This window comes from Podarcis cretensis (genome assembly GCF_951804945.1).
Source record: "Podarcis cretensis genome assembly, chromosome: 17".
Taxonomy (NCBI): Eukaryota; Metazoa; Chordata; class Lepidosauria; order Squamata; family Lacertidae; genus Podarcis; species Podarcis cretensis.
This window is the reverse complement of record NC_137187.1, coordinates 34,461,147-34,477,938: the sequence shown is the minus strand read 5'-3', so window position 1 is coordinate 34,477,938 and position 16,792 is coordinate 34,461,147. Positions and strand designations below refer to the sequence as shown.

Here is a 16,792-nt window from a genome sequence, read left to right as displayed (position 1 = left end):
AGGCTGACTGAGCTCCTCAGCTCAGTTCTGTTCCAGCTTACAAAATAAAGAGCTGCTTTGGAGAAATCGCTGTGTCGTCTGCTATTTCAACCCACAACTTAACAACAACCCTTCCCATAGAAACATTTAAAAGGCTGTAGGATATTAATCAGTCTAAGGCCTGGTCGAAGAGGAACGTTTTACCTGGCACCTAAAAGTATATAATGAAGGCACCAGGCGAACCTCCCTTTTTAACACCTGACCCATTAACATTGTTAACATCATTAGGGCGGCCTAGTGAGTGATGCATTTGAACCCGAGTCCAGGGCCCAGGCTTCATCCACTGACCCACAGCAACTCATCTCATAACATGGTTCCCCACTGTGTTGTATGTTTTGCAGCAGCGGATGACTGAACTGGACAAGAGGAAATGTTGCCTTCAGGAGATCCAACAGACAGAGGAGAAATACACAAGTACACTAGAATCTATCCACCAGGTACTTATGCCACTTCCGCCTCCTCCCTTCTCACAGCAGTTCAGGTGGCCGAATTTCTCCCCACATTCAGGCCTTATTCGAGGCCACAGAAGCAGCACCTCCCTGTCTGGTTGTCTTCCTCTTTCTTGCTTTTTGCAACTCGCCAGGCGATGTTGTCGTGCTGTGAGTTTCCTCGCTCCTGCCAGCAGTTGTGGGTGATGTGGAGCAGGGCCAGAGAAACTCACACAGCCAGATGGCGTCAGGTCACAAATTGAGTTGCACCAGTGATTATGGAAGGAGATGTTAAAATGGGCCTGAGGTTTTTGGCGGCAGCTGCTCACCATGTATTCATTACTTAGTTCTACCTTTTGTTTGTAGCGACAAAGAAGGGGGAGCGTGACCCTCAGCCTGATAGATTGAGGGAAGGATCCCTCCTCACAGTGGCTTCTTCCTCTGCTCACAGCATGTATAGTGCTAAACTGGGCATGCAGAAATTTCTCCCCAGCATGGTATATTCATCCCCCGTCAGCCAATGTGCATCTTGCCGCCTTGAATTGTGCTTGTTACTGGATCGTTTCAACCTGGTTATGCTCTTTCCAGCATTTCATGAAACCTCTGCAGCTGTTTCTGCAACCACAGGACCTGGAGAATATTTTTATTAACATTGAGGTAAGAATCTAATCTTTCAGGCACATTGCGTTTTTTAGGTACTCCTCCAGCCGCTCTAGATATATTAAGTGCCCCACATTACTGTTGTCCATTGTCAAAGTGCTAAAATTACCGTATTGGCCTGAATATAAGCCTCACTTTTTTTCCAAATTCTGACCGTGAAAAGTTAAAGTGCGGCTTCAATTAACGACCTTAGAAAAATCAGCTTTTACGATATCGCTGCTGACAAAGACATACGGTAAAACAGAACGGGTGTGAGTGCCTGCAGAATTTTAAGGGAGCGGCTTATATTCCCCCCCCCCTTGAATTTTAAAGGTGTGGCTTATATTTGAGGCAATACGGTAGGTTGGTTTAACATAGCAACCAGTTTGTGACAAAAGCCTTGGTGACTTTTAGTAGTGATGCTGCCAAAGTCATAATTCCCTGGCTCAGGATGTGAAGCTCTGTGACTTATGTGAGGTCTGGGACACTACAGTTCTTCTCTGGCTCAGATTGTAAAAAACAAGTTTCCTTTTTCCCCAATTTTTTTTATTAATTTTCCAAATTTGTAACAGAAATAACATACAAAACACACTAAAGAAAACACATTATAATACAAAAAAGACAAATAAAAACACTTATTACTTATAACCTAATTTAAATTTCATTGTTAACTGACTTCCTCAAATCCCCCCTAACTGAATTTCATTGTATCACCTTGTAACAGTTCTCCAAAATCATATTTCTTATAAAATTAACTCCTTCAATTTACTACCCTCTTCTCTTTTATTGGTATTCTTATCCTTAATTCTTTGCAATTCATTCTTAATCTAATCCTAAGCCTATTTGATACTTCCAAGTGATTTCTAATTATCTTATATTACAATATTTGGGTAAATATTCTTTGAATTTCTTCCAATCTTCCTGATATTCCTCTTCCTTCTGGTTGCGGATTCTTCCAGTCAGGTCGGCCAGCTCCAAAAAGTCCACCATCTTCATCTGCCATTCTTCTATTGTTGGTATCTCTTGCGATTTCCAATTTTTGGCTAGTAAAAGTCTTGCTGCTGTAGTGGCATACAAAAACAATCTAACATCTTTTTGGGGGCATAAAAAACAAGTTTCTTAATTCCCTCCTAACTTCCCAGACACTTGCCCTTCCCTTCACTGGTCTTAACCACATTTTCCTTTTGCCCCATGCTTCCTAGGCACAGGTTCGTGCTTTAAAGCTCTTTGTCTGTGTTCTCCCCCCCCCCCCTTCCTCTTTTTTGCCCTGGTTCTTTCCACACAGAGAAAATGTTCCTAATTCTGAATTGGAACAAAAGGCAATTTAGGTTTTCAGAGGATTGACATTTGCTCGCAGTAAAGAGCAGGTTTTCACAGGAAAAGTGCTGAGGGAAAATAAAAAGTGCTTAGACAGAGTGCTATAAAGCACAGGCCTGTGCCTAGAAACACGGCAAGAAAGGAAGTCTAGATGAGCCCATGCTTACCTAGAAGTGGGTATATCTTTCTCTTTTCACCTTATGTAATTTTTGCATGTTTTTACTCATAGTTCCATTCATTCACACATAAGGGGAGCGGTTGGCGCTGTGGTCTAAACCACTAAGCCTCTTGGGCTTGCCAGTCGGAAGGTTGGCAATTCGAATCCGTGAGCTCCCATTGCTCTGTCCCAGCTCCTGCCAACCTAGCAGTTTGAAAGCACACCAGTGCAAGTAGATAAATAGGTACCGCTGTGGCAGGAAGGTAAATGGCGTTTCTGTGTGCTCTGGTTTCTGTCACGGTGTTCCATTGCACCAGAAGTGGTTTAATCATGCTAGCCACATGACCTGGAAAGCTGTCTGTGGACAAAGGCCAATTCCCTCAGCCTGAAAGCAAGATAAATGCCACACCGCATAATGTCGAGGTTCAGGGAATCCTATCCTTCCCCTGTGGGCAGCCAAAAAAGCAGATAAACAAGAAGAGTTCTTACCACACAATTTATTCAGTATTCACAGAGAGAGACAAAGGAATGTAGTCCCTATTCAATAATGACATTGCTCTGAGTAAAGCCCAACCCCCTCATTCTCTTTTATCCTCCATCATCCATGCGCCGGCTGATCTGGGCTTTCTGCCTCTGAGCTTTCTGTTCTACTACTCTCCTAGTCCTGGGAGAGGGGGGCTCAGGAATGCTGTCCAAAGACACCGAGTCTGTCAGCTGTCTCTCCCCTAGTGTTTCTTCCTCCTGCTGTTCCTCTCCCAATATTTCCCAGCTTCTCCCCTCTGCAGCCTTTGAACTATGCCCTTCTGCAAACCACCGTTCTAAATCTATACAGTCCTCCTATTCTTGGGAAGGTTCAGGAGAAGGGGCGCGCAGTCCCCACCATTCCTCCTCAGTCCAGCCCAACACATAGTCACCTTTGAGTGGACTTAACCATACTTTTTACCTTACCTTTCCCACATAACTTCGTACTTTTTAATCAAAATTCTTAGGTAATTTTGTATTTTAATATGCATATATTCTCTTGAAATATCTATTTAAATGGAGGTGGGTGTTATACATTTGCTGAGGACTGTGTAATAACATTTAGAGGAGCATAAGGTCTGTGGGATAGCTAAGTTCTCATCCAAAGCTTCTGAAAGGTCCAGGTCAGGACATTTCACAGAAGATTTTGCAAAGACCTAAATCAGCCCAGCAGTGGTGGCTGCTATGGTGATAGGAGACAGGCTCCAGTATTTTTAGAAGTGCTAAGGTAGGAGCATGTAATCTGAGACAGGACCCCTTACATATCACAGAGGATACTTTAATGTGGTTTCTGGATATATAGTGAAGATTTTAGTTCCACCGCACATGCATTCCAATAGCACATCTGCTTGTACAAAGATTTGTCATTATGAATATTCTGAGACAAGGGATCATTCAAATAAAGAGCGCAGGATGACACTAAAAAAGGTGCTTTAAGTAACCAACCACAAAAAAGAGAACAGTAAAGTTTTTAAAATCAATTTTAATTAGGTGTTCTTATAAACACACACATCCCGCTAATTAAACAAAATAAAATTGTTTTGTGACTGGATACTAGACCATTTCACTTTGAACCAATGCAGCCCCTCTCCCACTTCTACCTTGTCTGCCAGACTTGTGCAAATGCATTGGTTTTCCTGAAACGCCCTGGAACTGAAAAACACCCACCTAGCTGTGATTGCAGCGTGCAACTAAAAGCATGGACATTTGTGAACAGTCCTACTTCACTGTAAGCCAGGTAGCCTCAGGACAGATTGTTTATTTCACTGCAGTCATCTCCATCTTGCAAGGCTACATATTTGAGTTCACTTGCGGCCTAGACTTCCTTCCTCTGCTAGGTCCTCTGTAATATTTCATGCAAAAGGGTATGTGCATATATGTGCCGTTTCTTCTCCAGCCAGAATGACTCACTTGTAAAGTTAAGTCACTCATTCCGGCAAGAGTTTTTCTGCTTGATCATCATTTCTGAACTCAGTAGAGACTGAAGCCATGATGTTGGGATCCCACCCAAGTCACAGTTGCCTCTGGTTTCCTTGTCCTTTCACAGGCAACAGCTCCCCAACCTTTTCTACAAAGGCACAGCCAGGCATGCATGAGGTAGCCAATAGCTTGGTTCCAGTTTGTTGATGACACAGGGTTTGCGGGGACTGCATAGCCTAGGGGACAAGCAGAGTTTTGTTTTGTTTTGGCTTTTAAAAATGCCTCCATCTCTGCACACAGTCTGTTTCTCCGAAAGTAAATGTAGAAAATCTTCAGACGGGTGAGCGGGCCCTGCATGTAAAGACGTGAGTGAGGGCAGCATGGGAATAGTTCAGAATTTGTTTTAATCTTTCTAACGTTTTAATCTTCAAGAGTTTAATCTTTCTAGAGTTTTGAAAGTTATTTATGGTATTATATTTTAAGATGAACATAGTTTTGAAAAGGTAAACAAGAAGCTAAAATAGGATTTACAGTTGCCATCTGTGAGAAACTCAGTTTGATCTGATGAAGCACGAAACAGGTTGCAATCCAGGAAACCTCGCTGAAAGTGCTTGCAGAAATTGTTGTCGTTGTTGCAATTGTTACATAACTGTGACCATCACTTATAATTGCATATATGTGTTCATTTTCATTTTACATTGTGAAAGTTTGTCAACTTATCAATCTCTTTCATACTATTTTCATTGTTTTTGGAGTTCCTCTGATTTTGTCTCGGGTGCCTTTTTCCTCCCAAAAACCCATAACTGCAGACTGCCCACTAATAATCAGCTGTGTGTGTGTGTGTGTGAGAGAGAGAGAGAGAGAGAGAAAGAGAGAGATAAAGGTGTTGAGGGATGGAGCCTACCTAATTTCACACAGAATGGAGTTCTGTAAATCTGGGGCCAACACCAAAAAGGTAAACCTATATAATAACAACAACTGGAATCTTGTCTTTACAAAGTTTCACACAAAACTTTTCCATAGCAATTGCCGGTGTTAGCAACAGACTATATAACTTTCACATGGATCATAGTGGGATCACCCCTATAAGAAATATTTATCTTTAAGAATGGAAACAGCAACCCTTTCCTTAATTATTTTGCAGTTTCCCCATGAACCTGAATAAATGTAATGTTTGCACAAAGTTCCAAAAAAACCCAGAGTGGCCCCAATCAGTGTCCTCTTAGAGTCGTACCTTGGTTGTCGAACGGAATCTGTTCCAGAAGTCTGTTCAACTTCCGAAAACATTCAACAACGAAGGTGTGTCTTCCGATTGGCTGCAGGAGCCAATCGGAAGCCGCTTAAGCCGTGTCAGACGTTTGGCTTCCAAAGAACGTTTGCAAACCAGAACTCTCACTTTCAGGTTTGTGGCATTTGGGAGCCAAAACGTTTGACTCACAAGGCGTTTGGGATCCAAGGTACGACTGTATTCCCTCGTTCAGTCCTCCTACAACTGTGGTGTTGGAGACTGCATTGTTCCCTGGGTGTCTGCAGTGATTCTACGGAGCTCTGAAAACCATGACCACTGTTTTGAGTATAGATTCTCCTACAGAGTCCTTGTTCTTTAGTTAGCTCATTCTTCTCTGTGCTCTGTTTTCCTTCTGCATCAGGAACTTTTGAAAGTTCATCGGTGCTTTCTGGTGGATCTGAAGAGCGCCCTATCTTTTAGCAACTCTCAGAACCTCTACCAGGTGTTCATCAAGTACAAGGAGAGGTGAGTCCCCCTTCCAGCATGATTGTGTGTGTCCGATAATATTGTGGCCTCAGGCAGAACCCTGGTTAAAGGTAAGTCCTGGATTCTTCAACCTAAACCCATGCAGCACCTCCCCTGAACAATGTTTGGGTGCAGTTCATGCCCAGGTGAAGAGGTTGAGGTGGGGGAATGGTGGAGATCACCCAACCCCTTCTCTTGAAGCTTCCAGAGAAGAGTGTTGAATTACAGCAGTGGTTTGAGGAAGGTCACAGCTCAGAGACAGGTGAACAGAAGAGCTGGGAGGTGTTGGGAGAAGAGAAGGGGGAGACAGAGACAGACACGTTATCACTGGAGAGTATTTCTGACCCCCCTTCTTCCAGAACGCGGCGTTCATTGAGGGTGCAAGAGCAAAGGACTCAAGAGACAATTAGCCCCAAGCAGCCACCATAAGGGGAACTGCAGTTGCTAGGAAGGGAAGGGGGAGGAGCTCAGTTGGAGCAACGCCATTAACGGGAGACAAACTGCATTCCTGGTCTCTTGCCATGTTGATTGAATAAACTCATTAGTAAGAACTCTTCCTTGTTTTTCTCTGCTTCTTGCTGCCACCAGGGGAGGGATAGACTTCCCCGAAGCCTGGCACCAGGTGTCTGTCCAAAGCTCACTGGACCTCCATTCACACCAGCTTCTTCTGCTTGCCTGCAGGTTCTTGCTCTATGGTCGGTACTGCAGCCAGGTGGAATCCGCCACAAAGCACTTAGACCAGGTGGCCAATACCAGTGTGGATGTACGCATGAGACTGGAGGTGAGGAAAATGCTCTTTGACATTCATGTGCTGGACTCCCACCATATACCAGCTTGCTGCTAAACTTTCTTATCCATGGATCCCAGCAGTAGAGATTACTGTTTTCCTCAGCCTGTTCCAATTGTATTATGACGTGATGTATTCTGTGTTTGGGACCTCACATTATAGGACACATGCCACAACTGGGCAGCGCAATGGTATTAAAATGTAGTGCTGTAAATCACCCGGCTTAAAACTGAAGCCCTAATAATAAAACAGCCAATCCAATCCAGGGCAGAGTTAGGCACAGGGGCACCAACTATATATTTTTTTTCTTTTCAAATAATTTTTATTAACAGGCCAATCAAATCACATTAATTCCAAATTGCACAGCCAATTTTTAAAATTTTGTTGGGGGTACCCATATTTCGAGCTCAGAAAGGGATCCAAACATCTCTCTTGCTGCTGCTTTAATGTACACAGTTCTGTCAAAATAGTATTCACAGTTCTGTTCAATCTTCTCTTTGTTATTTTCCTCATCTTCTTGTTGTCATCATATATTCCTTTCTTTGTGATCTCTGGTAGTCTCCACAAGCGGGTTGAAAACAAATGTTATATCTTGTGTGGATTTTACACTCCTCTAAGAGCCATATCAAAATAGACACACGCAATTTCTATACCTCCGTACAAAACATTCCCAAAGTCTGTCCGTTAATTTCCCAGGGGCACCAACTATAGGGGGGCCCGAGCACCCATAAAAATTTCATTGTGGGTGCTCAGCACCCACATTGCAGTGCCCCCGCCTCAACGTCCAGTGCCTCACAGAGCACCGGAAGTGATGTCTGAGTCCTCAGAGATGCTGTCCAAAGCCTTGCAAGACCTCAGAACCTGACTTCTGGTGCCATCATGGTGTCGCAACATGACATCATGACGATGTCGCAATGTGACATCATGATGATGTCACGGCATGACATGTCATCATGGTGCAACCTGGGGCCACAGTCGGTGCCCCTGGTTAAGTACACCTAAGCCCATTGGTTTCAGTAGTTCTAGGTGCTCCTAGCTTTGCAATGGATGAAAACAAAAGTATTATGCAATGACAATATTTACGTTTTAACATTTGATTTGCTATGGTAGCAAACTGGAAGCTGGGCTCTAGACCCTTCTTTGTAAGCCACATTTAACCTATATTGAACTGAAAAGCAGACCTCCTAAAATCAGTGACTTGTTACGGATGCTGGCTGTTGACCCCTTGCTAAAGAAAAGGCCTGCAAGTGAGTACAGACGTTAAGAAGGCATCCTTTTCTGTTCCACCCCATGTTTGTCACACTCAGTGCAGTCTCTGTCCTGCCTCCCCTCATCTTTTGCCAAAACTACATTGTACATCCCACTGTCCACTGTGACAAAATCGAGACTTCTGTAATTTATGTGAATTACGTTTCATTTCATTATTCCACCCCACTCGTTTCAATGTAAAGGAAACACAATGCTAATAAGGGCCAGGAGGGGGGAAGTGATCTGCTTTGACAGTTTGTGGACTGAAGCAACAACAGTGAATACCAGTTGCATGGTTTTCCACTCCGGGACAGAAAAGCCATTTCCGCTCCATTCCCATCTTTCTCAGAATCCTCTGTCTACTCTAGTAGCAGGTCAGCCAGGATTTAATAACAACAAAAATTTAAATGGACATTGACAGTGAAGTAATCCCTTCAGGTAACACTTTTGAGTGGAAAGGGGCAAGGAAATTGCTTAGGGCTTGTCTACACTTCAGTTTGTCCTGTCTCTTTCCCCCCGGGGTTTTCTGCAGATGGACATGTGTTCCAATTCAGTGGTAAAGAGTGGGTTTTCCTGGGGAAAGCAATGGAACAAGCCGAAAACCTCTTGGGCGCCTGCTTTCTAGGGAGAAGCATAAGTGTGGATGAGCCCTAAGTCACATTCAGCAGTTTGAATGTGAAAGAGAGGGATGGAAATTCCTAGGTGTCAAAAACGGTTATTTATGTACGCCACTACGGCGGCCCATTTTTTGTTAGCCCAAAAATGGAGAATGAATGAGGTCCCAACCAAAGAAGAATGGCAGCTTAAACTGTTGGAATATGTGCAGCTTGCTGATCTAACTTACAGAATAAGAGAACAAGAAGAAAATTTGTTTGAAGAAGATTGGAAAATGTTCATTGAATATATGGGGGGTAATTGTGTACACTTGAAAACATTGGCAGCATTATGATAAATTCAACAGTGTAAATAAGTTTTGATGGAAGTAACAATGGAATACTGAATGGTTTAGTTTATATAAAATATGCAGGGATTTATGCTATGCAAAATGAAGCATGGAAAGAGAAGAAGGGAAATCACTGATATTTTAAGGTTGTCTAAATGAATATTCTAAATTGTAAAACAGAAATATATATATATATATGAGAGAAAAAGTGAGAAATGGAGTTAGCTGAACCTGGGATCCCACTTTTGGAGGCTCACAACTCACCCTCAGTGGATTCAGTGTAGGATGAATCGATCCCTGTTTTTAGGAATCTCCTTATTTCCAATAGTCGGCTTGTATATATGTAAACAAAGCAAGCATTACGAACAGTGCTGTTTTTCTAGAACTTCACTCCAATTTTCTGCCTTTTAGGAATGTTCGCAACGAGCCAATAATGGCCGGTTCAGCCTGCGAGACCTCCTCATGGTACCCATGCAACGGGTACTGAAATATCATCTGCTTCTACAGGTAACAAACATTGATCAGATTATGTAACGCCAGGGAAAAGAAAAAGGAAGGGGAGTATTGCTCTGAAGGTTTATGGCACAATTGTCTTCTGTGCAGCCTCTATTCATTTTGACCAAGTTCATGCTGGATAAATTCCAGTTAGAGTGAGCCAATTCTAGGGTTCTTTCTGCCTCTAGATCAGGAAGGTGTTTAAAGCATAGTGAGTGAAAGAAGGCAAGCTGGGAGCCAAGAACCCTACTGTTTGTTTGTTTGGGCAAGACATCCCTATCTCTGGGACTCCTATTTATAGGCTCCAGCTGTAGGAAAAGTGAGCTTCCTGGAACGTGAGCTTCCTCTTTGTGCTGATGTAATTCGAAATTCTGCACTGGACTCAGCAACTCTTTACTGGCAAAAAGTATCGGTTTCAGCTCTCAGTAGTGATGCTGACATACGAATGTTAGCATGTAGTGAAGATTACTTTGGCTATTTTATCACCCAAATGCAGAAGTTTGTTCATTTTTCTCTGCCTCCTCTCTCCCGCCAGGAGCTGACCAAATACACAGTGGACCCAACAGAAAAGGAGAATCTGCGGCTTGCGCTAGATGCTATGCGGGTGAGACATATTCTAGGGCTAGGCAGATTCTAGGGAATGTATCGTGTTTGCAGCCTTAGAATTTCTGGGGTCCCGTGACAAAGGGAGGCTGTACACCCATCTAGGCCACCTGAGGATATTTGCTTGTGTATTTGTCAGTTGGGTGGGGGAATAGTCCCATGGCCATAATCTGAATTCCAGGAGAGAATCTTTCTCAGCCCTGATGCTTGAGATAGTATTTGAAATGTTGAGCATTAAAGCTGAGTATTTTTATTTTATTTTATCTGCATGCAAAGCATGTACTCTAGGTCTAATACAGCTCTTTCCCATGGTTCCATCTCTTATTCCAGTTTATAGCAAGCAACAGAAGATATGGAACCTAGACCTGGTGGGGCACTAGGGGGTCACGTGGGGGGTGCCTAGGTTCTCAAACTCCTCCCTTGTGAGTAATGTTGTTGTAGTACTAAGTAAACAACTCTGCTGCTTATTTCAATTAAGCGAGGTTCTCGATGCGACTTACTCTCATGTCAGTGGACAGAAGACTGCAGGCAGCATACATCACTAAAATCAACAAAAGCCACAATAACAAATGTGGGAGATGTAAATCACAAGTGGGAACCTTCTTTCATATGTGGTGGTCATGCCCAGGAATTTGTTGCATTGTTGTTGTTGTTGTTGTTGTTGTTTAACTCTCACTTACCTCTTTGATCTTTGGCAAGTACTCCAACCGATCATTTATTTTCGAATATCAGATCTCATTCATTATTTCCTGCATTAGGATCTGGCTCAATGTGTGAATGAAGTCAAGAGGGACAATGAAACACTGAAACAAATCACTAATTTCCAGCTCTCCATTGAGAACTTGGTGAGTGTTGCGGCAAGAGATTTTGCCTACCTTCTCTTGTTTTTGATAAGGTCTTTCGACTCCAGCATGTACCTTCATATCGACTGAAAAATATAAATTTTCACTTTGTTGATTTTCAGTTACAAATAAATTAGATACAATAAAAAGGAGAGAGAAAAGAGAAATAATACTATCAACAATCATATCCCATTCTTATCTTGATTATTGGAATTCCTTTTGTTCCCACTTTTGCAAAGCTGCCATTCTTAACAGCTTTAAGTAAACAAATCAAAAATTATTCCTGCTAATGCCCCGTTCTCCCTGTTTGCTTCCAGAACTCTCCCCACCCCCCAAAAATATGTAATATGTCTTCTCCTACGCTCCTACCATCTCCAAAATTTGTAATCTTATCGGGGACATATATAGTTTTGGAATGAACTACTGTCTGAACAAAAGGTTGTAAAAGCTTTCCTTAACATGAAGGCACATAATTCTTAAAGGAACTGCCTGCCATATCCAGCACCTGCCTTTGGAGGATCATCGGGTCTTGCAAAGTGCTTGCATGGGATTTTCCAAGCTTCAAGGATCAGCTGATGAGCTGATGGTTGGCTCTTGTGGAGTGCTATGCTCTGGTCTTGGCAAGAAACGTGCTATGCAGGTTGTGACTTTGCCCACATGGTTTAGTTTCAAACAATGCAGGCAAAAATAGGTCGCTTGATGGCTCCATCCACCTGTCAAAGTTGCCTGGCAAGGGTGGGGGTGATAACAGTTTGGTCCAATTCTAAATAAGCATCTTCAGAATGCAGCCAGTTGATCTCCTGTAAAGGAACACATTCTCCTTCTCCCTAGACACAATCCCTGGCTCACTTTGGCAGGCCGAAGATTGACGGGGAGCTCAAGATCATCAGCGGGGAGAAGCGCTCAAAAATAGACAGGTGATGGCATGCACATCCTCTAGAGAGGAGGTTCTCAAACTCTGGTCTGTTGAATGCTGATTGTTTATGAGCTTCATTCAGGTGGTCCATGGAAAAGTTTAATAAGTATCCATACTTGGCCCTGTACTTGGTTTGGTTATTTATTTTCCAGCAGTGGAAACAGAGGCTGTTCTGAACAGGGCCAGATTATCAAACAGGCTAACAAGGTTGGTGGGGGCTAGGGTTGGTGCTTTTCATGATATGGCTCTGGTGTGGTCTGCTAATATTTCCCTAGGAATTTATTACTTAGACACTTCTTGGTTTGCCTAGTGTGGGGCCCAGGATTTTCATAACACAGCACAGGTTTTAAATAGGGTGTCAGCAGTGAAGAAAAGACAATATTAAGTGGTTGGATAAGACCCCTAGCAAACTTCAAGATCTTTTTTTCACCTCACAGCTTTCCCCATGAAAACCTGCTCTTTAAACACAACAAACCTGCTCTGAAGCGCAACAAACAGCATTTCGGATTTTTCTGTGGATTGCTGTTTGCTCCAATTCAGTGTTATATGGCAGGTTTTCGCGAGGAAAGCTCTGGAACAAACGAAATAGTGCTCAGACACAGGACTTTAAAGCACAGGCTGTCTGGTAAGTGTGGAGGAAAAATAAGTGTGGATAAGCCCTTTGTTGAAGCAGCCCAATGTTTTCTTGGCCCACAAACTCCCTAATTGTACATGGTTTGGTTTTTGCAACTACTTTCACATTCACTGTCTGCTGCTGTTTCCTCGTCTGAGCTACGTCCAGCTTCAGCATGCACCAAGATGCATGTCTGCATTCACCCATAATTATAATAGTTCATCTCATTTGTGGTTTTCAATGGCAGATTTATCGGTGGCATCCTAGTCTTATGTGCTCAAGCAGAGACGACATTCAGTGCACAGTAGAGCCAGAGGTTTGCCTCAAAAAGAAAACTGCAGCTTTGGATAGCACCCAAAAATATTACCAAGGGAAGCCTAAACAAAGCAAGGTTGTTTGTTAACTGCATTCAGTGCAGGAGACTGCATAATAAGATTATAAAATGCATGCTTTTTATGGGCTCTTCCACACTTTCTCCGATTGCACCACTTTCCTCCAGGGAAAATTCACTGTTTACCACTGAATCAGAACAAAAGGAAATTGGGGGGGGGGGTTGCAGATTGAGCTTTGTTCTAATTCAGCAGTAAACAGTGGGTATTTTGCCAGGGAAAGTGGCAGGCCAAACGTAAAACCACTTGGCCCCCTTGCCTAGAAAGCATGGAACAAGTGGGAAACCTATTCAACTTGTGCTTTCTATTTTTTAAAAAATATATTTTTATTAAGTTTACATTTTATAATATTTAAACACATCGTTATTGTACATTTAACTTCTTTTGCTCTCAAGATCTTATCGACTCCCCTCCCTCCCGCTTGTTGGTTTTCAAAGTTATATCATAGCATTTATACATTTTCCAGTTTACACGTCACTCATTCTGAATGTAACAGTTTTTAAATAAAGGTAAAAAGGTAAAAACAACTATCATTATAAGTCCTCTTACAATCCTGCTAGTGTTGTTAATTGCTTGCAATAGTCCTTCAAATATTGTATAAATTTACTCCAGTCTTTTTGGAATGCTTGATCGTGCTGGTTTCGGATTTTCCCTGTCAGTTTCGCCAATTCTGCAAAGTCCATCATCTTAATCTGCCACTCTTCTTTTGTTGGTATTTCTTTTTCTTTCCCTTTTTGGGCTAAAACAATTCTTGCTGCAGTTGTTGCATACATAATTTTTTTTTTATCTCCCTTTGGTATTTCATCCCCCCACTATTCCTGGTAAAAAGGCTTCCAGGTTTTTAACAAAAGTATTTTTATACATTTTCTTCAACTCATTATATATCATTTCCCAGTAAATGATGTATAGGTGGTATTCAACACCAACCAAACTTGCTAAAATGTATAGGACAAGAAATAAAGAGTGTTGGAAATGTAAAGAAAAGGAAGGGAATTTTTATCACATGTGATGGACCTGTAAAGAGGTAAAAGCTTCCTTTTCTAGACATGGGACAAACAGAAGTGGGTATGATACCTTTATCTCACCCTTGTTGGAAGGTCTCAAGTTAAAACTGTCTTGCAGGTATGCTTTCCTCCTGGACAAAGCCCTGCTAATCTGCAAACGGAAAGGAGATTCATACGATATGAAGAAATTTGTCGATCTGTCCAGCTACCAGATCCGAGATGACTCTTCTGTAGAGAAAGACAACAAGAAGGTAGTGTTTGGGTATGCATTTGGGGGCTAGGCTGGGGGGGCTGAGAAGGGAATGGGAGTTGCGGCCTTAATTCAGCAGACACCTCCACCCCAGAACAGAACTCTGTTCTTCCCATTCTTCCCAAATGGGACTAAGAGGGATCAAAGGAGTCCATGTCAATAAATATGGCCCAGCCAAGATTTTATGCTAATCTGTTATTCCCCTTTTCTTTCTTCTTGACAGTGGACTCACATGTTTGTCCTAATCGAGCTTAATGGTTGCTCGGGCTTCGAACTGTACTTTAAGACGCGGGAGCTGAAGAAGAAATGGATGGAACAATTTGAAATGGCCCTGTAGGTCTACACTTCTACTCCTGCCCCTGTTGTATGCTATCCTTTACAATCCCAAGACTGTTGCAGTCTGGCTGCAGTTCCATTCTAGTCACTGGAACATTTCCATGACAGTACCATGATTCTGCAGCACTGGAGCTTGACCATAATATTACCAGAAGAAATGTGCAAAATTGGCAGATTTGATGTAAGAATCTGAATCTTTCGAATGGGCTGGGATGGACACCCAGGGCCCATCCAGGGTGGTGTTTTGTTGTGGGTGTTTTCTGCAACCTGTTCTTGACACAATGATGTCTTTATTCTGTGTTGCCTCCAAACAAACAGTCCATAAGCTTGTGAATTTGATGTAGCCACCATTGTTGTAACCTGCTGACTCCCTCTTTCTCAATTTCTGGTGCAGCTCCAATATCTACCCTGAAAATGCTACAGCAAATAGACACGAGTTCCAGATGTATTCCTTTGAGGATACCACCTCCTGCAAAGCCTGCCAGATGCTGCTGAGGTACATATCCCATCCCACTCTACCCAAGCCATACAGGAGGGACAACTACCGTATTGGCCCAAATATAAGCCACACTTTCCCCCCAAATTCTGACAGTGAAAAGTGTGGCTTATATTCGCGACCTTACAAAAAATGGCTTGGAGCAGGATTGTCCCTGGATGGTGGCTGGTTTGGGCTGGGTTGGCTTTCAAGATGGCGGCACGGTGAGGGGGTTCCTGAGAGGGAGCCAGAAGGCGGCGAGGAGGAGGAAGGGAGGGAGGAGTGTGGACGAGAGAGCGAGAAGGTCTGCTAGGAGGAGGAACAAGAGATGCAGTTAGTGTGCTGGGACTGGCGCTAGTCCGAGGTGCTGCCTGGCTTTATCCCGCTGAGGGCCGCATGAGTCCCACCAGCAGCCGCCTCTCTCTGCCCATCCCATTGGGGGGCCATGTGGTGCTGACCCTCTAGAACAGTGGTTCTCAACCTGTGCGTCCCCAGATGTTGTTGGACTTCAACTCCCATCATCCCTGAGCTCTGGCCTTGCTAGCTCGGGGTGATGGGAATTGTAGTTCAGCATCATCTGGGGACCCACAGGTTGAGAAAGGCTGCTCTAGAAGCTGCTGCCTACCATCACTGCCGCTGGACGGAAGGCACTGCCTCTTTGGCCCCCCTCGGCCCCCACTCCTCCGTGGGTATTGTCTTTTTTTTCTTTCCTCCCCATTAATTTTAAAGGTGCGGCTTATATTCATGTGAGGCTTATATTCGGGCCAATACGGTATCTCTTTTGTTGCATAGTAATTTTTATTTGGTTTTTCAAATATTAATTTATAACAATTCAAATTGCATATCCATATTTAGAGATTTCTCCAAATCTCTGGACTTCCCACCTTCCCCTCCATGAGTCCTATCGTACACCCTCTTAACTGCATATTTTTCCACAATCCATATTTTGTATCTTTCCATCTTGTCCATAATATTCGTTACATTACAAATGTTATTAAAATCCTGCTAGTGTGTTCATCTCTTTACAGTGATCTCCTAGATAAATTATAAATTTTCCCCATTCTTTATTGAAGTTTAGGTCTTCTTGGTTCCTGAGTCTTCCAGTCAGTTTTGCCATTTCGGCATAGTCCAACAGCTTGATCTGGCATTCCTTTCTGGTAGAAGGGACAACTATCTTAATAATATAGCTGCCAGTTTTATGTGATCCCACCTTTAGAAGTGAAATTAAATGCTTTTTTTTTTAAAAAAAAAAACCCACTTTATTTAACACTCAACAATAACTTACACAACAATTCACCATTCACTACAATCTACCATACCTAACAATGCACAACACTACGTGACATTGCAATACAATACATATAGCAACATTCAAAATGTTTATCTATATCTATTTTAAATGCTAATGGAGTTATTAATGTTAGGATAGCCCATGTAAAGGTTTTCTCACTGTGGAACATGGAGATTTGGATCACATCAGGCATTATTTGGAACCACAACACCTGAGCTTTAGTGCCTAGCAGCAGGAGACCCTGTAAGACCTCAGGCTTGCAAGATCTGCTTTGATTTTTCTAGAGCCCCAAGATCCACCAATCAGAGACTGGCACTTTGGACCCA

At 42.8% G+C, this 16,792-nt stretch overlaps 1 protein-coding gene across 7 annotated transcripts in view; it reads left to right on the top strand.

The window, feature by feature from the left end:
• VAV1 (vav guanine nucleotide exchange factor 1) overlaps positions 1–16,792 on the top strand; it is a 74,854-nt gene that overhangs the window by 32,093 nt on the left and 25,969 nt on the right. For all 7 annotated transcript variants that reach the window (XM_079960015.1, XM_079960012.1, XM_079960011.1 and 4 more), the window contains 11 exons: positions 381–476; positions 1,056–1,124; positions 6,171–6,274; positions 6,956–7,055; positions 9,664–9,759; positions 10,283–10,351; positions 11,109–11,195; positions 12,024–12,109; positions 14,233–14,365; positions 14,588–14,697; positions 15,095–15,196. In XM_079960015.1, the coding sequence (XP_079816141.1) occupies positions 381–476; positions 1,056–1,124; positions 6,171–6,274; positions 6,956–7,055; positions 9,664–9,759; positions 10,283–10,351; positions 11,109–11,195; positions 12,024–12,109; positions 14,233–14,365; positions 14,588–14,697; positions 15,095–15,196 (1,052 nt within the window). The remainder of the gene's footprint in view (positions 1–380; positions 477–1,055; positions 1,125–6,170; positions 6,275–6,955; positions 7,056–9,663; positions 9,760–10,282; positions 10,352–11,108; positions 11,196–12,023; positions 12,110–14,232; positions 14,366–14,587; positions 14,698–15,094; positions 15,197–16,792) is intronic.